At 48.4% G+C, this 23,732-nt stretch overlaps 1 protein-coding gene across 1 annotated transcript; it reads left to right on the top strand.

Moving 5' to 3' along the window:
* The first annotated feature begins 2,839 nt into the window (after window positions 1-2,839).
* LOC309545235 (uncharacterized protein) lies at window positions 2,840-21,100 on the top strand. The gene is made up of 3 exons (XM_082244371.1): window positions 2,840-2,955; window positions 11,585-11,676; window positions 19,636-21,100. The coding sequence occupies exons 2-3, from the start codon at window positions 11,592-11,594 to the stop codon at window positions 20,988-20,990; spliced, it is 1,440 nt and encodes a 479-aa protein (XP_082100497.1). The 5' UTR covers window positions 2,840-2,955; window positions 11,585-11,591; the 3' UTR covers window positions 20,991-21,100.
* Window positions 21,101-23,732: the final 2,632 nt, after the last annotated feature.

The following is a 23,732-nucleotide window of genomic DNA, read 5'->3' as shown; positions in this document are numbered from 1 at the left end:
CAGTGTCCTCAGTCCGGGGACGTCTGGTCACCCTACTGTACAACACTGCAGTATACACTCACCCGACACTTTATTAGGTACACCTTGCTAGTACCAGGTTGGTCCCCCTTTTGCCTTCATTCTTCATGGCATAGATTCTACAAGGTGTTAGGCTCGGTCCACACCAATGCTTTTTTGGTGCTTTTTGCAGAAACACACCACACTTCATTTAACATGGTTTCCTAATGGGACACATTCACATCTATGCTTCTTTCAGCCAGTGAGGTTTTGGAAAAGGTCAGCAAAACAGTCTTTTTTTTTTTTTGGAGGAGGGAATAGGCGCAGAGCGCAGGGGGCGGGAATGGGCGCAGGGGGAGGGAATGGGTGCACAGCGCAGGGGGCGGGGATGGGCGCAGGGGGAGGGAATGGGTGCAGAGTGCAGGGGGCTGGAATGGGCTCAGGAATGGGTGCAGAGCGTAGGGTGAGAGGATGGACCCAGGGGGATGGAATGAGTGCAGAGAGCAGCGGGCAGGGATGGGCGCAGGGGGAGGGGATGGTTGCACAGTGCAGGGGGCGGGGATGGGCGCAGGGGGAGGGAATGGGTGCACAGCGCAGGGGGCGGGGATGGGCGCAGGGGGAGGGAATGGGTGCACAGCGCAGGGGGCGGGGATGGGCGCAGGGGGAGCTAATGGGTGCAGATCGCAGGGGGCAGGAATGGGCGCAGGGAGAGGGGATGGGTGCAGGGGGTGGGAATGGGTGCAGGGGGCGGGGATGGGCACAGGAATGGGTGCAAAGAGCAGGGGGAGAGGATGGATGCAGGGGGATGGAATGAGTACAGAGCACAGGGGACAGGGATGGGTGCAGGGGGAGGGAATGGGTGCAGAGGGCAGGGGGTGGGGATGGGTGCAGGGAATGGGTGCAGAGCGCAGGGGACGGGGATGGGCGCAGGGGGAGGGAATGGGTGCAGAGCGCAGGGGGAGGGGGTGGGTGCAGAGCGCACAATGTGAGGATGGGCGCAGGGGGAGGGGAAGACTGCAGGGGGACGGGATGGGTGCAGAGCACAGGGGACGGGGATGGGCGCAGGGGGCGGGAATGGGTGCAGAGCTCAGGGTGCGGGGATGGGCGCAGGGGGATGGAATGGGTGCAGAGCGCAGGGGGCGGGGATAGGCGCAGAGCACCGGGGACGGGGATGGGCGCAGGGGGAGGGAATGGGTGCAGAGCACAGGGGACAGGGATGGGCGCAGGGGGCGGGGATGGGCGCAGGGGGGGGGATGGGTGCAGAGCGCAGGGGGCGAGGATGGGCGCAGGGGGAGGGAATGGGTGCAGAGCGCAGGGGACGGGGATAGGCGCAGGGGGAGGGAATGGGTGCAGAGCGCAGGGGGCGAGGATGGGCGCAGGGGGATGGAATGGGTGCAGAGCACAGGGGGCGGGGATGGGCGCAGGGGGAGGGGATGGGTGCAGAGCACAGGGGACAGGGATGGGCGCAGGGGGAGGGGATGGGTGCAGAGCACAGGGGACAGGGATGGGCGCAGGGGGCGGGGATGGGCGCAGGGGGAGGGAATGGGTGCAGAGCACAGGGGACAGGGATGGGCGCAGGGGAAGGGGATGGGCGCAGGGGGAGGGAATGGGTGCAGAGCGCAGGGGGCGGGGATAGGCGCAGAGCACCGGGGACGGGGATGGGCGCAGGGGGAGGGAATGGGTGCAGAGCACAGGGGACGGGGATAGGCGCAGGGGGATGGAATGGGTGCAGAGCACAGGGGGCGGGGATGGGCGCAGGGGGAGGGGATGGGTGCAGAGCACAGGGGACAGGGATGGGCGCAGGGGGAGGGGATGGGTGCAGAGCACAGGGGACAGGGATGGGCGCAGGGGGCGGGGATGGGCGCAGGGGGCGGGGATGGGCGCAGGGGGAGGGAATGGGTGCAGAGCACAGGGGACAGGGATGGGTGCAGGAGAAGGGGATGGGCACAGGGGGGGGGATGGGCACAGGGGGAGGGGATAGGTGCAGAGCGCAGGGGGCGGGGGATGGTCAGAATAGAAAATAAAGGTATAGAATACAATAAAATTAAACAGAATAGAATAGAATGAATACAGCCGTCCTCCAAATTTTGGATGGATTGTAAAATAAGGAATAGATGAAGGGAGTTCTGAAAATGAATGATTGTAAAGTAAGGAATGTGATAAAACTAAATGATTAACTTAAAGAAGTCTAAAAAGAAAAGGAAAGAGGTTTGCGCTGTGCACATCTCCACCAATGAGCCGTGTCCAATGTTTCAATCACACAGAGCCAGGCTACAAGCAGACAGTCACTGCACATCCCCCATAGGATCTATATATATATATGTAGCTCCTCCCCCATATGGTGTATCACCCAGGAGATTCCTGTTCCCCATGGCAACCAGCAGAACAGAAAGAATAGAAGAACTCTGATTGGTTTGTTACTGCAGTATTCTCCCATGCCGGTGGGCGGATCCACATCATGACAGTGTTCCGCCCTCTCTGCAGACCACGCCCTGAAGAGGTGTGACATCTAATATGACAGGAGGAGGGTCTCCTGAGGACACATTGTGTGTACATCGCTCAGCATGCAGCGAGAGAAGGGCGTGTTCCGGGATAGGGGAGTGCTGATTGGCTGTCAGTGGCTCAGACAGTTCTGAGGACATTAGGGGGGGCGGCACTCACTCCTCGTATGGGCCTCACATAACACGGCCGCCCGATGTCAGCACGGCCTCACAGTGCGGACACACAGCACAGATTGCTCTCCCTGCCCGTTCTGCCTATGGCGACACAAGGGCGACTGGGCCTATTGAATGGGCGGAGACACCGGGGATACACAGTCATCTCCACCAATCACAGCCCTAGGAACTTTCTACGTCACTACAGCACAGCCCCGTGTGAAGAAAAGGCGGGGCTATGACGTCTGAAGGGCGGAAGAGGAGGTGACGTCACCAGAGAGGGCGGTCCGCAGGATGACTGCAGGTAGATAGAGCTGTGTGTGTGTCAGTGTGATATCAGTGTCAGTGAGGAGAGAGGGGGAGGGGGGCATTCCATACACTGACCACTGTACACCCCCCATATACTCCATGTACTGACTGTATACTCCATATACTGACTGTACACCCTATATACTAACTGTATACTCCATACACTGACTGTACACTCCATATACTGACTGTACACCCTATATACTAACTGTATACTCCATACACTGACTGTACACCCTATATACTGACTGTACACCCTATATACTGACTGTACACCCTATATACTGACTGTACACCCTATATACTAACTGTATACTCCATACACGGACTGTACACCCTATATACTGACTGTATACTCCATATACTAACTGTATACCCTATATACTGACTGTACACCCTATATACTGACTGTATACTCCATACACTGACTGTACACCCTATATACTGACTGTACACCCTATATACTAACTGTATACTCCATACACTGACTGTACACCCTATATACTGACTGTACACTCCATATACTGACTGTACACCCTATATACTGACTGTACACCCTATATACTGACTGTACACCCTATATACTAACTGTATACTCCATACACGGACTGTACACCCTATATACTGACTGTATACTCCATATACTGACTGTACACCCTATATACTAACTGTATACTCCATACACGGACTGTACACCCTATATACTGACTGTACACTCCATATACTGACCGTACACCCTATATACTGACTGTACACTCCAAATACTGACCATATACTCTATATACTGACTGTACACCCTATATACTGACTGTACACCCTATATACTAACTGGATACTCCATACACTGACTGTACACCCTATATACTGACTGTATACTCCATATACTGACTGTACACCCTATATACTGACTGTACACCCTATATACTGACTGTACACTCCATATACTGACTGTACACCCTATATACTGACTGTACACCCTATATACTGACTGTACACTCCATATACTGACTGTATACCCTATACACTGACTGTACACCCTATATACTGACTGTATACTCCATATACTGACTGTACACTCCATATACTGACTGTACACCCTATATACTGACTGTACACCCTATATACTGACTGTACACTCCATATACTGACTGTACACCCTATATACTGACTGTACACCCTATATACTGACTGTACACTCCATATACTGACTGTACACCCTATATACTGACTGTACACCCTATATACTGACTGTACACTCCATATACTGACTGTATACCCTATACACTGACTGTACACTCCAAATACCGACCATATACTCCATACACTGACTGTACACCCTATATACTAACTGTATACTCCATACACTGACTGTACACCCTATATACTAACTGTATACCCTATATACTGACTGTACACCCTATATACTAACTGTATACTCCATACACAGACTGTACACCCTATATACTGACTGTACACCCTATATACTAACTGTATACCCTATATACTGACTGTACACCCTATATACTGACTTTATACTCCATATACTGACTGTACACCCTATATACTAACTGTATACTCCATACACAGACTGTACACCCTATATACTGACTGTACACCCTATATACTGACTGTACAGTCCATATACTGACTGTACACCCTATATACTGACTGTACACTTCATATACTGACTGTACACCCTATATACAGACTGTATACTCTATATACTGACTGTACACCCTATATACTGACTGTACACCCTATATACTGACTGTACAGTCCATATACTGACTGTACACCCTATATACTGACTGTACACTTCATATACTGACTGTACACCCTATATACAGACTGTATACTCTATATACTGACTGTATACTCTATATACTGACTGTACACCCTATATACTGACTGTACACCCTATATACTGACTGTACACCCTATATACTGACTGTACTCTTCATATACTGACTGTACACTTCATATACTAACTGTACACTCCATACTCTGACTGTACACCCTATATAATGACCGTATACCTTATATACTGACTGTACACCCTATATACTAACTGTATACTCCATACACTGACTGTACACTCCATATACTGACTGTACACCCTATATACTAACTGTATACTCCATACACTGACTGTACACCCCGTATACTGACTGTACACTTCATATACTGACTGTACACCCTATATACTAACTGTACACTCCATACTCCGACTGTACACTCCATACTCTGACTGTACACTCCATACTCCGACTGTACACTCCATACTCTGACTGTACACTCCATACTCTGACTGTACACTCCATACACTGACTGTATACTCTGTACGCTGACTGTATACTCTGTACGCTGACTGTATACTCCATACGCTGACTGTACACCCCCCCATACACTGACTGTATACTCTGTACACTGACTGTACACCCCATACACTGACTGTACAGCCCATACACTGACTGTACACCCCCTACACTGACTGTACACCCCATGCACTGACTGTACACCCCATACACTGACTGTATACTCTGTACACTGACTGTACACCCCATACACTGACTGTATACTCTGTAAACTGACTGTACACCCCATGCACTGACTGTACACCCAATACGCTGACTGTATACTCCATACGCTGACTGCACACCCCATACACTGACTGTATACTCTGTACACTGACTGTACACCCCATACACTGACTGTATACTCTGTACACTGACTGTACACCCCATGCACTGACTGTACACCCAATACGCTGACTGTATACCCCATATACTGACTGTACACCCCGTACACTGACTGTATACTTCATACACTGACCACTGACTGTATGCCCTGTACACCCCGTATACTGACTGTATACTCTGTATACTGACTGTACACTCCATACACTGACTGTATGCTCAATATACTGACCACTGTACACCTATACATGGAAACATCTGCTGGGTTCCAGGACAGGTGGGTGTCCTAACATTAAAAGTCAGCAGCTACACTATATGTAGCCTACTGACTTTTATTAATTTATTCTTTTTTTTTTTTGAGGGGGGGGGGGGGGGGACTCTGTTTTAAATGCATGTTTTTAGTTGTTACCTGTTTTGTGTGGTTGGTGGTTTCCGGTTTTTATTTTATTGACACTTTTTATAAGGACGAAGAGAACAAATAGCGGGAGCCCCTCATAATGAGCACAGCAGGTGTAGGGACCCGGGAACGCAGAACCCTCCGCAGTCCTTCATAATGCCCTTTATTGTTTTTTCTGTTCCTTTCTCAGTGCAAGTCTACTAGTCGGCTCCGACTGACTGAATACACTGCATGGCCGGTCTTATCTCAGCAGCTGTTGTACTGACTGGCTGCCTGAAACACAGATATTTGCACATGAAAGAAATTACAGTACAGCAAGCTTGTAGATTAGGAAGATTTGTTAAAAACTATTTTCAGGCAGCCCTCACACTAACGTCACTGAATGCGATCCCCTAAATATTGCTCCTGCCCGCACATCCACCAGCCGATACGGGAATAGGCCATGTGATGGACCCCCGTACCCAAGAAGAAACCGCCGTATAAGCTTCCCTTGCCTGGTACCAGCACGATCCAAGATCCCTTAGCCCACCCAGTCACTTGTCAAGACATCAGTGTAGGGTGGTAAGAAGCATAAGACTGTTTATTCAAACACAGGCACAAAGAGATATACACTCTGGGACAATCCTCCCCTCTTTGCATAATGACACTGTAATGGACCCCCATACTCAAGAAGAATATGTCCGCCGTATAAGCTTCCTTTGCCTGGTACCAGCATGATCCAAGATCCCTTAGCCCGTCCAGTCACTTGTCAAGACATCAGTGTAGGGTGGTAAGAAGCATAAGACTGTTTATTCAAACACAGGCACAAAGAGATCTACACTCAGGGACAATCCCCCCTTCTCTTTGCATAATGACACAGGGCGGGGTAAACTACATTCAGTAACATGACACACAGGTATATTCAACTTTCCAACAGTAGACAGTCTTTGGGAAGGGCTGCTGGAGAAATCCCCCCTCCTCTCTAGCAGCTAATCCACATACACATATACATCCCATAATAGGTTGATCCCAAGGCAGACAGAAACAATAGAACAATGGAATACAGGCACTTAACAATAACAAACACCACATATAGTGTCTGTCTTTCATCCCCAGTGGTGGTGAGTACCGTCACATATCTCATCCCCCCCCCCCCCCCAAAGGTAGACTAACCAGGTACCAGACCTCCAATTGGTCTGTGCCTGAGTTACATAGTTACACAGTAGTTGAGGTTGAATAAAGACAATAGTCCATCCAGTTCAACCTGTGTAGGTGTGTATGGCCGTAATCATCTCTCATACCCCTGAATGTTCTGATTCTTGAGATGTACGTCTAAGAGTCTTTTGAATGCCACCATACTTCCCGCAGAAACCACCTCTTGTGGTAGAGAATTCCACAATCTTGTAGTCCTAACAGTAAAGAACCCCCTGCGTTGCCTGAGGTTAAAACGCTTCTCCTTTAATCGCATTGTATGCCCCCGAGTCCTCATGCAATCCCTTCGACTGAATAGCCTTTTTTCTATGCTGAGATCACCATTGAGGTATGTATAAATTGCTATCATGTCCCCTCTCAGCCGTCTCTTCTCCAGGGAGAATAAATCAAGCGATTGCAGACGCTCTTCATAATTAAGGTCCTCCAATCCCCTAATTAGTTTTGTTGCCCTTCTCTGGACTCTCTCCAGCTCCAGTCGTGTAACAAGTCACAGAGCCAATCCATCATGGCAGCCACCTGGACAAAGTTCCACATAGTTTGTAAGTTTTTCCCGGTAGGGCGCATGGAGCTCTCATAGCCAATCAGTCTGTGGAAATCTGGTTTGGGCAGGCCAGACTGGGCTTCTCGGTCACCTTGTACCCTTAACCACTTAAGCCCCAGAAGATTTTACCCCCTTCCTGACCAGGGCCTATTTTGCGATTCGGCACTGTGTGACTTTAACGGACAATTGCGCGGTCGTGCGACGCTGTACCCAAAATAAATTAACGTCCTTTTTTTTCCCACAAACAGAGCTTTCGTTTGGTGGTATTTGATCACCTGTGCGATTTATTTGATCATGCGCTATAAACAAAAAAAGAGCGACAATTTTGCAAAAATAACAATATTTTTCACATTTTTTTATATGAAATTCCCCCCAAAAAAATGTAAAAATCAAATTTTTTTTAACATCTTAGGCCAATTTGTTTTCTGCTACATATGTTTGGTAAAAAAAATCGCAAAAAGCGTATTTTGATTGGTTTGCGCAAAAGTTATCGCGTTTACTAACTAAGGGAAAGATTTTTGTCATTTTTAGTTTTTTATTTAACGATTAATGGCGGCGATCTGCGATTATTTTTTTTTGCGGGACTGCGACATTGCGGCGGACAGATCGGACCCTTGACTGACATTTTTGACACTTTTGGGGGTACCAGTGACATTACTACAGTAATCAGTGCTATACATATGCACTGTTATGTAAAAATTACACTGGGAGGGAAGGGGTTAACTTTATTGGAGAGGGAGGGGTTAACTGTGTCCCTAGGGGCGTGCTTCTAACTGTGATTGGATGTGGCTGTGTGTGTAACAGCAGAGATCAACGGTCCTACATAGCAGGACCGTATGATCTGTGCTGTTACACAGGGGAGAAAGACAGGCGGCTTTGTTTACATTAGTCGTCTGCCTTTCTCCCTCTCCACGGGGAGATCGTGAGTGACCGGCAGACATCAGGTCCACCGGTCACACGCGCGAGCTGCTTAGGGAACGAGCGGGAGCGCCCCCGCCCCCTATTGGCTCACAGGCTAGTGACGTACCACTTTGCCTGTGAGGGGCTGACCGCCGCCGTATATAGTCGTGCAGCGGTCGGCAAGTGGTTAATAAACACAGGGGGACTTAGACATAAGAGGGGACTTTCTAATTAGAGAAAGGTAGTTCCCAGTTGATCTGCCATGGCTCCCCTCCCAGCCTCAAATCTATTCCCATATGACTGCACTCCATCCAAACATACAAGAGTCTGGACTTCAGAATGCCAGTAGGTCTCAGTGATGTGGGCCTGGGATCTGCTCCTCAGTGGGTTTGAACTTGGGTACGACTGGGGGAACCTCTGCGTGATAGTAGGGGACCGATGTCCGTGCTGGAGGGGGTGACCCTGGTCGGATCCATGCAGCTTGGTTCCTGCTCTGGGTACAGTCTCGTTGATGGTGCCCAAACTGTTTGCACCTGTGGCACTGTACCCCACTGCGAGATGGGTATCTGGGTGCCAGCGAGTTGGAGGAGTTTCTCCCCCTCTGTAGTAGTGGTGGTCCAAGGTTGGTAATCAAGGGCTTGAGTATTGGTCTGAGGCTAGGTCATTGCTGCCTGTGGGAGTGGTATTAGTGGACTGCTGCCCGCGCTGGGGAAGGTGGTCCTGTTCGAATCCATGAAGCGTAGTTCAGAGTGCAGTCTCTCTGATAGTGCCCAAACTTCTTGCGCAAATGGCACTGCACTCCGTTGCGCCCTTAGTATCGATTTGCTGGGGGGTTAGGGATTAGTCCTGCTTGTTGTGGTGCTGTTGACCCTGGGTTATTGTTCACCAGTCTGGGTTTTTTTTCTGAAGCGAATCCGTGATTGCCTGCGAGCATCTTGATATTCATCGGCCTGCCTGGCTGCTTCAGGGAGAATGGTAGGTTTGCGGTCCCTTATCCACTCCTGTATCTCTGGGTTTATTCCATTAAAGAATTTTTCTATTAAAATCAGCTGGGAGATCTCTTCCACTGTGGTTGCCTGACTGGCCTGTAGCCAGGCTAGGGCTGCCCTCTGCATACGGCAAGCCCATTCGCTGTGGGAGACCTTCGCCTGTTTCTTTGTTTCCCTGAAGCGTCTCCTGTACGCTTCTGGGGTGATGGCATATCTTGCCAAAATGACTTCCTTTACCCAGCTATAGCTTGAGATTTCCTCCTCCGGCACGGCTCTGTAGGCTTCTGCTGCACGGCCTGACAGCTTACCAGCTAGGCTATATACCCAGTCTGTCAGGGGTACTTGGTACAGCCTGCATTGCGGTTCAAAACCTTGCGGGAAGCCATCAATCTCTTCCTCTGCTTCCACAAACTTTTTAAAGGCATCATGTGGTACCTTTTTAATTTTGTCTCTGGCGCCTGTGTAGTAGTTGGCAGTCTCTCAGAGCCACGCTGTTCCGGCAGCCGGGGTTGATTATCCCAGTCTTCACTGGCCATGATAAAGGGGTTTTCTCCATAAAACGCTAGCCTGCCTTTCAATTCTTTGTCAAACTCTGTATCCATGGTTTCTGTAGCCATACTGCGTGCCCAATCCCCCTCGGTCAGATCTGCAATCAGCGCGGCTTTGGTTTTATTGCTGGCTATCTTCCCTATCGCTTCCAGCAATTCCTTGAATGTGGCTCATTTTAATCCAGCATAGTTCGTCTCCATTCACACTTCCATTCGTGTAACCGAATTTGTACGAACTGCTACTGCTTTCCTGTTGCCATTCGTGTATCCAAATCCATACAAATGCTGCTTCCTTTTGCTGTAAGGCTTGCATCCTGCCTCTGCCCCCACTTTTCCTCTCCTCTTCTGCTATCCGGACCTTGGATCCCAGTGGAGGGTTTAATGCCCCAGACTGCAGAAAGCATCCCACCACTTGCCACTAATGTAACGGACCCCTTACTCAAGAAGAGTATGTCCGCCATATAAGCTTCCCTTGCCTGGTATCAGCACGATCCAAGAACCCTCAGTCCACCCACTCGTCAAGACATCAGTGTATGGTGGTAAGATTTATAAGACTGTTTATTCAAACACAGGCACAAAGAGATATACACTCTGGGGACAATCCCCCCTCTTTGCATAATGACACAGGGCGGGGTAAACTACATTCCATAACACGACACAGTTATATTCAACTTTCCAACAGTAGACAGTCTTTAGGAAGGGCTGTTGGAGAAATCCCCCCCTCCCCTCTAGCAGCTAATCCATATACACATATACATCCCATAATAGGTTGATCCCAAGGCAGACTGAAACAATAGAACAATGGGATACAGACACTTAATAATAACAAACTCCACCCCTCCACCCCACCTCAAACTATCTAGCAATGGTCTATGAGATAAACTACTACAAGCAGCCTGAAAATGTCAAACCAATTTATCTTCATATATTTCTTGAGGAATATTATTCATAAATATTACTGTCCTAAGTGAAATGGCCCCTTCACTCCTTTAACCCAAACCACACATATAGAACCCAGGATAACCAGGGTAACACGAAATGCTGAGTCCGTGTGGTTGTACATTAAGTCTGGTTAGTGCAGACCCGACTGGGGTTCTTGGTCACCCTGTGCCCCTAATAGACACAGGGTGACTTACACATAGGAGGGGCCGGGGGAGCTGGACAAGGGTTTCCAGGACCTTTCTAAGGTATTCTGGGTTAAACAAACCCCTTCCCGCCCCCCCCGCCGCCCAAAGTGACTCCCGTCACAGGTCAGGAAAGGACGATTCTCTCAGTGGGGACCAGAGTAGTAAAGTGCGCGTGGTGGGGGGTAATGACATTCACAGGTGTTGTTTAGTAACCCGAGTCTTGTTGTCTTTGCAGTGGGTGAATGATCGTCAAACCGTGGCGCAGCAGGGAGAGTATGCAGGACGCGGAGGGCTCAGTGGATGGACCCTCAAATGCCCCTGCCAATGGTGAGTATAGTACGCTGTACATTTGTCCTCCTATTTCATAAGGCAGAGCCCAGAGGAACTCAGGAGATTTCACTTTACTGTAAATTAATTCTATTGGCTACCTTGTGTTACTGCACTTTACTCATTGCTCTATGTCTTAGTAACCCTTTTGACGCCTGGGCCCTTTTTGCACATATTTAAAAAAATAATTTTAGGCCTGAAGTTTATGTGAAACCCCCAAACATTATACATTTTCTGAAAGCAGACACAACATTTTCTGGACTGCAACATTTTCAGACTGGCATTTCCTCTTCACCGGGAGCGAAGCGATCGTGTGTGCCACCGGCAAACGCGGCCGCCGGCCCCCGGGGATCGGCTTCCCGCGCGCCCCCAGGATCGCTCCTGCGATTTGCGGTACAGGTACAGCGATTTGCGGGAACATGCCGCCGCATAACTGCAGCAGCTGGTCGGCAAGTGGTTAAAAACCTCCATTGATGATGCTTTAAATTTTTTTACAGGTTATCAGTTTGGAGTTACAGAGGAGGTCTTCTGTGTGCGAGCTCGGAGGGACGGGGCGCTTTAAATTTTTTTTTTTTTTTATTGCCATTTATTTTACTTTTTTATTTTTATACTGTCTCTTTAAATTTTATTTATTCCTATTACAAGGAATTTAAACATCCCTTGTAATAGAAATAAGCATGACCGGACCTCTATATTGTGAGATCTGGGGTCAAAAAGACCTCACATCTCACACTTATACTTAAAAGCAAAAAGTTATTTTACATTTGCCTAAAAAAAGGGTCTTTTAGGGCTGTTAGGAGGAAGTGATGTCTGACCTCACTCCAGTCCTCCAAGGGTATAGAGTCGAGTGGGGGCCATCTTGCCCTCACTCTACTTCCTGTCCATCACTACACCAGATTGGATCGTTTCCGCCTCTACCGGCGGCTCTGGTAAGCGGGGGAAATGACCTGGAAGCAGGGGGGGCACCTCTCCCGCTGCCCATAAAAGTGATCCCGTGGCGAATCTGCCGCCAGAACCACTTTTATCAGATTCCGGATCACCAGGTGTAAAAAAAAATAATGGGGTTATGGCAGCTAGCTGCTGCCATTACGCCGGTATTTACCGTCAAGGTGGGCAGTCCGGAAGTGGTTAACATCTGTTCTGAGTCTCACAGTCTGAAGCAGTCATTGTTGGTAATGGGGCATCTAGGCCCTAAACATGGATCCGGGGCCTAGATTCCCAGAGTGTGTTTTGGGGTGACCTGAACTTCAGTCAGAAACAAGACCATTAAAAGGGGCCCCAGGCATATACCTCCCAGAGTAGTGTTCGCTTAAAAGCCAGGGCCCATAGTCAGTGGGTAGGAGGCTGTCCTGCGGTCCCCTCCAAAAGCCCCTGTCCTGGCTTGGTTTGTCACATTTCTCCCCCATCAAAAGAAGATTATTAACAAGGTCTCAAACCTTCACCTAGTCTGGACCTGCGTTAGTCGGGCAAAGTGAACCCACATAGTCAGTCCACATGATTTCCATTCTTGGCCGCAGGGCATAGTTGTCATCAGTAGGTGTGGGACAGAGGTCATTGAGACACTGTAGGTGCTAGGCAGAGGCCAGCAGTGCTCCTCCCTTTTGCCAGTGCTTCAGCTGAGAGTAGTATCTTCACTACATCAGCTTGTCGCTGGTGAGAGGGGCCACCTGCCCCAGCTCCCTGGAACTCCGGAGTTGTTACAAAAAAACAACAAGAGAAGGGCGCACCGACCTTGTGCATTACCACTTAAAAGTTACCTCATAGAGTGGCGATTTTGGCTCTGAGGAAGAGGGTCCTCCCTCGAAACGCGTAAGCCACATCAGGTTTTGAGGACGCCATCACGCTATCCAGCAGTAGAGAAGTGTCCTGGAAGCGAGCGGTGCCCATTTCCTATATGCTTGTTCTTATGCTACGTTTGTGAGTATATTGTACGCTACCCTTCTTTTATGTTAATAAACTTTTAAGTGGTAATGCACAAGGTCGGTGCGCCCTTCTCTTGTTGTTTTCTTGTAGTGCCTTTTGGATACCCTTGGTCCTGAGGGGGGCAGCAAGACCACTTCATTTGTGTCATAAAACCGCCTAGAAGATTCACCTTCCCGCATACCACTCGAGCGCAGGAGAGATATTTTTGTACTCCGGAGTTGTTGCCGGTTCTTGGAAGAGGTTGGTAGCACTCTGCCCTGATGCCAGCACTTCTGCTTGGGACCATCATCCACTCGGGCTAACTGTTGGGAAGCGACAGTTTCCTCCACGCCCAGACGGTTCATCTGCTGCTGGGGAAATGAGCCGGTTGCTCCATCTCCCAGACTCCTGTTTTCCTGCTGTGAGAACTTCTTCCTTTGCTACACTGCCATTGGGGAGGGAGGACGACCACTTCCTTTCCCTTCTCCCCCCTGGATCCTGATCTGCTGGGAAGTGACTGCCATATTCTCACCCTGGGCCTCTGGAACTGCCGCAGGTGTGGGGCAGAGGTCTTGGACCCTCTGTTCAGTTGCCAGCACTTCAGCTGGAGCAGTTTGTTGTAATTCCGCAGAGGCTGCTGGCAGGAAATACCATGTTCCTGTCACTGGTATAGGAGAAAGGCCGACTGCCTCTTCTCTCAGGAAGACTGAAGCTGCTGTTGGTGCTGGGCAGAGCTCAGTGATGATCTGCCCTGATGCCAGCTCTTCTGCTGGGAAGCAAAATGAAAAGTCGGTGGCCTTGCACAAATTCTCCAGGGCCACTGATTGTTGCAGGCAGAGGTCAGCAGCGCCATGCCTTGATGCCAGCTCTTCTGCTGGAGGTTCACTGGGTTGTTCCTCCTCAGCAGAAAAATCTATTAAATCTCCAATGTCTGGGGATAGAGGTTCACCATCTCCTGTCCCTGGAACCCAAACGATATTACCAGTGCTGGGCAGAGGCTAGCAGAGCTCTGCCCTGTTGTCAGCACTTCAGTTGGAATCTCAGTAAATGTTACATCCTCTGAAAAGTCAATTAACTCTATGATTTTTGGCTGGGGAGGGAGGATGACCACCTGTAAGGTAAGCTCAGTTCCACAAGCCGCCCCCCACCCAAAGTGACTCCGGTCACAGACGACCGCCTCTTCTCTCGAGTCGTCGAACTTCTGCTGGGGAGATGAACCGGATGCTCTATCTCCTGGACCCTCATTCTGCTGTTGGACAAACTCATTCCTCCATCCAAGCTCGTACTGTGCAGAAACAGGTTCATCAAGGTGAGTCCGTACTTGGTGCATCCACCATAAGACCTCCGCTTCCATAGCTACGGGTGGAGATGGGCAAAGCACACTGTTACTCTGCCCCATTGCAGACCCTTCAGCTGGGATTTCAGAACTGTCGGCTGGTACATCTGGATAGTCCCAGGCAAAGGTGAGATGAGCAGAGTCTAGCAGCCGTCTGTAGGCGGTCTCCAGCTCCCATTCCTGAACAGCCAAAAACTCCAAATCTTCCCGTGCTAAGCACATTTCCAAGATGTTCAGCATCTGTTCTCTGTAATCCATGATTTCCTCCAACTGCCACTCCAGATCGCTCCCAAAGTCAGGGTCCCCTGACAGCTTTCTGTACAACAGCCCCATACCGCCGTAGCCAAAGCTTTCTGTTGGGCTGTCGTCCGCTGTCCAAGGACACACTTGGGCTACATGCCACCGGAGGGCTCTGTAGCTCTTGTCCAGCTGTATCTCTGCCCGGACCAGCCTGCTTAAGTCAGCTGTCCACTCTTTGTGCGGTTGTTCTCCCAAAAACAGCACCGTGAATAATGGGCCTAGAATTTGTTTTTCTCACTTTGGGGTATTTGTGTTACATAGTTACATAGTAGTTGAGGTTGAATAAAGACAATAGTCCATCCAGTTCAAGCTGTGTAGGTGTGTGTGGCCGTAATCATCTCTCATACCCTGAATGTTCTGATCCTTGAGATGTACGTCTAAGAGTCTTTTGAAAGCCACCATACTACCCGCAGAAACCACCTCTTGTGGTAGAGAATTCCACAATATTGTAGCCCTAACAGTAAAGAACCCCCTACGTTGCCTGAGGTTAAAACGCTTCTCCTCTAATCTCATTGTATGCCCTCGAGTCCTCATGCAATCCTTTCGAGATTTCTTGTGTGTGTAGTGCAATCAATGTTTTTGTGCGCAGGTACCCCCAATCCTTGCATTTACATTTGCACTTTCTTGTATGCTTGTTTAATTTCTTTACGTTTTTTTATTTATCATTTTTTTTCATCGCATAGGGCAGAGGTCCTCAATCCCCAGGCTGCGGACCATTATCAGTCCCTAGCCTGTTAGGAACTGGGCTGCACAGGATTTCACATGGGAATGGAGACCTCATCATTGGGTCTTTTTGCTTCTCTATGCAATACAGGCAGATCTTGGCTGGCAGGAGGGGGCCGGCAAGATGCTGTGCATAGCTTCATGAAAACATCACAGCACCCGGCCTCAGTACTCCTCTCATGGGCCAAGCAGTGGGCTGGCTTTTAGGAGGAGATATGCAAATTTTAACCACCTCGGGACCGCCCAATGTGTATTTATGTCACTACTTTGATGTTAAATAGACAGCGGGTGATCCGCTTTAACATAAAAGTAGTCCCAGTGGCAGATTCGCCATGGGATCACTTTTATGAACGGCGAGAGAGGTTCCCCCCCTCCCGCCGCTTGCTGGTTGTTTTCCCTGCTTACCGGAGCCATCGGTAGTGAGAAAAATGATCCGATCCCCTCTCCCGATGGGCAGGAAGTTGAGTGAGGGCAAGATGACCCCCACTCAACTCTATGCCCTTGGAGGACCGGAGCGATGTCAAACGTCACTTCCGCCCAACGGCCTTAAAGGGCTAATTTTAAAAAAAAATAAGTGTAAATGTGACATGTGAGGTCTTTTTGACCCCAGATCTCACATTAAAGAGGACCTGTCCAGCTTATTTATATTACAAGGGATGTTTACATTCCTTGTAATGGGAATAAAAACACATAAGCAAGTCGCGCCCACATATGTAAACGGTGTTCAAACCACACATGTGAGGTATCGCTGCAAGCGTTAGAGTGAGAGCAATAATTCGAGCCCTAGACCTCATCTGTAACTCTAAGCTGATAACCTGTAGAAATTTTTTTAAGCGTCGCTTATGGAGATTTTTAACCACTTTCAGACCGGAGGATTGCGCTATAAACAAAAAAGCGACAATTTTGAAAAGATAACAATATTTTTCACATTTTTTTTATATGAAATTCTCAAAAAAAAAAAATGTAAAAATCAAAATTTTTTTTAACGTTTTAGGCCAATTTGTTTTCTGCTACATATTTTTGGTAAAAGAAATCGCAATAAGCATATTTTGATTGGTTTGCGCAAACGTTATCGCGTCTAAAAACTAGGGGAAAGATTTATGTCTTTTTTTTTTTTTTTTTTTTTACTAGTAATGATGGCGATCAGCGATTTTTAGCGGGACGGCGACATTGCGGCGGACAGATTGGACCCCTAACTGACATTTTTGACACTTTTGAGGGGACCAGTGACATTACTACAGTAATCAGTGCTAAGAAATATGGGAAGGGGTTAACACTGTGGGTGATCAAGGGGTTAAATGTGAGCCTAGGGGGGGGGGGTTTCTAACTGTATGGGGGAAGGGCTTGTGAAATGATCATAGAGACATGTGTTCCTATATAGAAGGATCACAGGACTCTTTGATCATTCCAGAGAGAAGAACCGCCCTTCTCTCTCAGCAGGGAACGATCGTGGGTGTCAGGCGGCAGTCGGAGTCGCCTGCCCCGTGCATCGAAGTCTCCGCTGCCGAGTGGGGGCAGAAGCTCCGCCCCTAGCTGCAGGCGCACGACCGACGTAGCCCTACGTCGGTTCGTGCAGGAGGGCCAGCCTGCTGCAGTTTTTATGCGGTGGGCGGTCCGGAACCGGTTAAAGGATTACCTATAGGTACAAGTTATAAACCTCTTTAACAGAGTTCGGGAAAGCTCTTTGCAGTGCTGTAATGTCACCTAGATCACTTTTACAAAATGGCCAATCACTGGCTGGAAAAAATGGTATCAAACTACAGCATTACTTTTTCCTATTAATTTCCTCAACCCTCAATCATTTTTGCTCTTTATCATGTGTACACATCATCTTTAGGGCTGGCTTCATTCACTGTACTGCTGTTCCAGAGCACTATTTCAAAGGAACACATCCCTGGCATCCCTTTAGACGTGCAAACCTGTTGGCCACTGGGTGGTGCAAACTTTAGCTGTTCAGTCTTCAACTAATTAGTTGATTGATTGTACAGCTGATTATAAAACTGATCAGCAAATTGCACAGCTAAAGACTACAGCACCCAGTGGCTAGCAGGGAGTAGTATGGACCTCCAAAAAGATGCCAGGGATATGTTCTTTCATATGTAGCACCCTACAGGTAGGTGCTAGGTAAAAGTATAGTGGGCCTTGGCTGCCTAACAGCAGGGCCATAATTTTCAGCTAGGCTGTCATGTCTCCCAGGTGTGGTTACTGAGAGGGGAGTCTCCCCACTGGCTCTGTGAGAGGATTCTAATAGGGCAGTGGCCCATTCAGGCTTGTATCTACCCCAGAAGGCAGATTCTGCCGCAGAGGATTCTGGGAGGGGGTATAAGTCTGAGGGGAGCACATGACGCAGCGTCTGTGGCCAGAAGCAGAGTCCCAGGAGGGAGAGTACGGCTGTCTCTCCTCCTGTCAAAAAGATTGGTTGTCTTGGATGGCTGCCTGAGTATCCAGAAGGGAGAGCTGAGCTGCAGAGAGGATCCGGTGGGCCGAGGACCAGTGGAGAAGGAGGGGTTCAGTTCCAGGAAAGCCTTCCAAGGTCGTGAGTACTGTGAACTGCCCCTGGGGTCTGCCTAGTTTAGAACGGCTGCTCCAGGGAAGGTCCCAGGGATCCTAGAGCCTGCAAGTGTTAACGGGGTTGCCTAGTGAGAGGACCCTGAAGTGTAGAGTGGACCACTCCGCTGAAGGTCCCAGGGATCCTAGAGCCTGCAAGTGTTAAGGGGGTTGCCTAGTAAGAGGTCCCTGAAGTGTAGAGGGGGCGCCAGCGGTTGGGCCCTGAGGACTCTAGTGTGCAGTGTTAAGAGTTGCAGCAGTACAAGCAGTTACAAGGAGCTACCTCAGTCAGTGAAGGGCTGGAGGGAGTCATACACAGGACTTTTGAGCCAGACAGTGTGTCAAGGATCATTACAGTCCTGGATCTTTGGAGTTAACTAAGGGTGTTAAAATCAAAGTTCTAGCACAAGTTCAGCATAACAGTATTTTCAAGCGCCAGGAAGCGTTGGTCGGCATTCAGCCGGCGTCAGGACAGCGCCAACGGGCATTTTTCTGTAGTGTCCCAGTTAAACCTAGTTAAACCAGAGGAGTATCCCACTCATTCCCTTCTCCCATCCCCATTATAAAATAAACAACACAAACCAAAGATGCCGCAATGGTAATTGTCTTAGTTCTCACACTTGGGTTTTCAACTTAAATGTGTTGGAAGTGTTTCCGGTAACAATGGCAGACCCACTACAGGCCCAATGCCTGGAAATATTGCTACACATATAACTCTCAAGGAAGGGTGCAGTAATGTTTACAGTAGCCTGCTGACCCCTGTCACCAAGCTTGATCCTACTACAAAAGGCCAGCAGAAGGAACTAATGATGATGTCAAATGAATTCACGGTCAAGTCAAGAAGGTTAGTGGTCTATTATTATAACGGTATTATATGCATATATTGCTTTAGGTGTTGGAAAACATTTATTAAACCACAACTATGTTCTCTGGTTCCTGTGGCATGTTAACTTGCAGGTTGTGTGCTATTTGGTTCCCTCTTCTCTAAATAAAAGGCAATAATCGGCATGTAGAGAAATGGAAAATATGTGTGTGTGGTAAAAAGTGCTTTTGACACTTGGAAATGCTTGTAACTTCCTCCACAGCTCTGTTCTTTGCAAATGTTACTGCTAAAAGTAATTCTTATTGGTTGTTTTTTTTTTATTCTGCAGAGTCTAAAGGAATAGATGGAGCCCCAAGAACAGCACCCTCCCCGTGGCAGGAGAAGAATAATACCAAGCGGAGCTTAGCAGATTCCCCCAGACGAAGGAGAAAGCCCACCAAAACCCATCGAAACCCAAGCAGCAGCTCTCCGGAACAACTGTCTCTGAACATTGTAAATGAATTTGCTGCTTCTGATCAGGATAATGAGACAAATAACGATCATTCCTCAAACGAGCTGCTGAGTGGAGATGGAATGGCGGCCCGCAACAATGACCTTTCAGTTGGGGAGTCGAAGGCTCACACAGGGGAGAAAAATGAAACCAATAATAATGGAGGACCGGAGTGCCCTGTACCATCCTGCGGGTCACTATTTTCCACTAGCCGAATGTTCCGATCTCAGAAGGGGACCAGCACAAAAGCCAAGCCCTTCCTGTGCACAGTGTGTGGGAAATGGTTCAGCCAAAAATCTCTACTCATCCAGCATCACCGTAACCACACCGGGGAGCGCCCCTACCCATGCATGGAGTGCAGCAAAAGTTTCACCTCGTGTTCTCTGCTCATCCGCCACCAAAAGATTCACACTGGTGAAAAACCCTTTGCCTGCTTGGACTGCAGCAAATGTTTCAGCGAGAGTTCCCAGCTGGTCCGCCACCAGCGCACTCACACAGGAGAGCGCCCATACACGTGCATAGAGTGCGGCAAGAGTTTCAGCGAGAGTTCCAAGCTAGTCATCCACCAGCGCACTCACACCGGCGAACGGCCATATTCCTGCAGCGACTGCGGCAAGAGCTTCAGCGTGCGCTCACACCTTATCACACATCAGAGGACTCACACGGGTGAGCGCCCCTACACCTGTATCCAGTGCGGCAAGAGCTTCAGCGAGAGCTCAAAGCTAGTAATGCATCAGCGCATTCACACAGGCGAGCGCCCTTACACATGTGCCACCTGTGGCAAGAGCTTCAGCCAGCGCTCCGTCCTGGTGACTCATCAACGTATACACACGGGCGAAAAGCCCTACACCTGTCCCGACTGCGGCAAATGTTTCATCGACAAGGTGGGCTGCGACCGCCACCGGGTCACGCACAGCGACGAGAAGCCTTTCCAGTGCCCCCTTTGCGGCAAGAACTTCAGTCGCAACTCCGATTACAACAAACATCAACGTACCCATACTGGTGAGAGGCCGTATACTTGCCAGCAGTGTGGCAAAAATTTCAGCTGGAGTTACCAGCTCGTCCGCCACCAGCGTGTCCATACCGGTGAAAAGCCTTACACTTGTATTGAATGTGGGCAGAGCTTCTGCTGGAGTTACCAACTGGCCACTCACCAGAAATCGCATACAACCACAGAAAACTCGTTTGTGTAAATACGCTATTTATGAGAACAATTTAAACAGTACCCACCTGGGCTTAATATTCGGTCATATCACAGAACAGTTGGGCAGTTGTCCGTGCTGTACCCAATATCCAATCATGCCATAGAAAGTGTTCCTGTCTTATGCCCAAATTCCTCCTCGTATCCGTTAACGGCTGGAATTTTGTCCATCATGTGCCCAATATCCAGTTACAAACAATTTGCGGAATGGGATTGGCCTGCACGAAACATTCTGTGTTGTATTGTAGATCACAGAGCTTGTGGTGTTGTCATAAGACCTAGTGACACTTTTTTCATTAAAAGGAATGTTTACATACAGATGACAACCTTGGGTCATGAAGACCTGCAACTTGAAGTCCAAATTTAGTGGTAACCAAGCCAAGCCAATATATCTTGCCATATTATATTCACATTCATGAATAAAAAAAAAAGGAAACATCCATCATCTTGTTTGACCGTTTAAGCTCCCAGAAGCCTCTCGCCTACCTGTGGGACTCTGAGCACAGCTTGCTTTTGGAAGAGCCATGACTCAAATGTGTACAGGCTGTATGAGGAGAATGATTGTAAGCAGTGGACAAAGTTGGCCATACACTAGTAGAATTAGAACCAGCAGGACTTCACTTTTTGAGTGAAGTTCTCCTTATATGTCTGGAATTCCATTCCAGTAGCAGGTCTGGACATAATTGTATAGGTTTCCAAACAACCCTAGTTGGCTCGATGGTGAGTTTATATGCTTTTGAAGAACTATTTTTCATCATTTCCATACAAAGGTTCAAACCAAATATCACTGGTGTATGGCCAGCTTTGGACTTCTTGGTAGACCATCGAAGTGTCTGTTGTTGAACTTGCCAAGTTGGCAGCTGTCCAGTGATGTATTAGTAAATACAGACTTGGATACAAACCAATCAGATTTTTTTTGCCAAGTTCGTGACCTTTCTCTGTTGCATTACATTTCACAGGAGGTTTGGATAATTGCGTTGAAGTTAACCAATGCTGGACTAGTATTAGGTCTGATGGCCTTGCACAATGGGAGTATCTGTTGGACGCTTAGACAACCCATAATGTGTAGTCATTTCTTGCTGTCCCTGATATTCCAGGGTAAATGCCATCTTATTAAACATCGCCTTCATCCCTGGTGCTTTTAGGTGATGCAGACAGTTCAGGTACCGGAATGGCCAAGCGTTGTGGCCTGATTCGTTTGCTTTAATTGAGCCAATTTCGAACTGAGATTCTATGGATGAAATACATTGCATGGGCTGAAGCTTTGACCCATTACAGCACTTGTGACTTTGCCACACACCAGCTCATCTGTAGTTTATCTATGTCTAATTCTACCCACTGAAATGTGACCTTGTGATGTCACATTGGGAGGGGCATGTGCTTTAAATACCTAAACTCTTAGACTGGTACCCAGGACTCAAAAATAAATTTTCTGATCTGTCGTCTCTATCCTTCGGCTGTGGATATTTGATAAAGTTTGATTGGCTCCACTTGTTGAAAAAGCTGCAGTATTCACAGGGGAGACAAAAAGGGTGTCATGTATGTGGCTGGATGTGGAAGTTGTGACAACCATAGATGTCTACTAAAAAATAATAGGACAAAAATGATTTACCTTTTTGATTGCTGTGTTGTCCAGATGTCAGTGTTCCCATCCAGCAATGGGGGCTGCCGCTGTGCAACTTCTGGAAGCCAGGCCCTGGTCTTGGGCGCGGTCGGTCACTTTGTACAATTTTGTAGACCTGAGTTCTTTACCAAATTTTGCATCACTACAGGAGTCGAGCCACAGCTCCCCAAACCCCCCCCCCCCCAAAGCTGGATACGGGCCTCAGCTGTTCCAGATTATAGTTGGCAGTTTCTCGTTAAGGCTGCCAATCAGAATGCGTCTGCCATAGTTTAAAAGCAGTCGGTATGGTGGGTTACGCATTGCTCTTTGCCTTATTAATAATAGGGCCACAGTGTTGCACTGCGATTTATCCACCTCTTATGTTTCAGTTTGGGAAAGAGGTTCATGATAAAAGTTCAGTCCATCCAAAACTGATTTCAGGAATTGGTGGCACACAGGGGCCGAATCACCCACCCTTTTCATACCTCTTTAATTTATATCCCTCCTTTTATTTATTTTTTTTAGATTTCCATAGTTTCTTGCTCTGTTCCTGGCCACTTTGGGGTGGGTGACCTTTTTACACCATCCAAGATATACATTAGAAAAAACAACAGGAGTGGAATGTGGGAGCCCCCATATTGGTCACAGCAGTTGGGCACATGCGTGAACTCCAGATAGCTACATTTAGAGCCCTAAGAGCCGGTTCACACTATTACGACTTGCCAGGCAACTTGGTCAGCCTGGCAAGTCGCGCACCGTCGGGTCCATTGAGTAGTACAGGACCGATTCTAATAGGAGCAACACAAGTCGCTCCGACTTAGAAAAAGGGTCCTGTATTACTTCGGGGCGACCTTGAGGCGACTTGCATAGACCTTCATTAGATGAAGTCCGTGCAAGTCGCGCCGAAGTCACGGTGCACGCGACTTCACAGGTCGCCACCGAAGTCGGAGCGACCTAATGTGAATGGGGTCTTAATGTATCTAAATACCCAAACAAAAATGGAATATATTGCAGCTTACCAGTCCTTACATTTGGTGCCAGTTACTCTCTGTAAGGTTTACCCGTTTATATCCTTTTCTACGAAAATAGACTTCTACACATTTTCACCTATAGCAGCCTCCTTTCCTTTTA

This window comes from Pelophylax lessonae (assembly GCF_965119305.1).
Source record: "Pelophylax lessonae genome assembly, chromosome: 2".
Taxonomy (NCBI): Eukaryota; Metazoa; Chordata; class Amphibia; order Anura; family Ranidae; genus Pelophylax; species Pelophylax lessonae.
Note: the sequence above shows the minus strand (reverse complement) of the source record. Positions and strands in the feature narration are given on the sequence as shown.

Excerpts from the sequence above, each read along its gene's own strand:
- LOC309545235 (XM_082244371.1), top strand. The coding sequence starts at position 11,592 with ATGATCGTCAAACCGTGGCGCAGCAGGGAGAGTATGCAGGACGCGGAG. Across the intron at positions 11,677-19,635 it reads CTCAAATGCCCCTGCCAATG|AGTCTAAAGGAATAGATGGA; the intron begins GTGAGTATAGTA and ends TTTATTCTGCAG.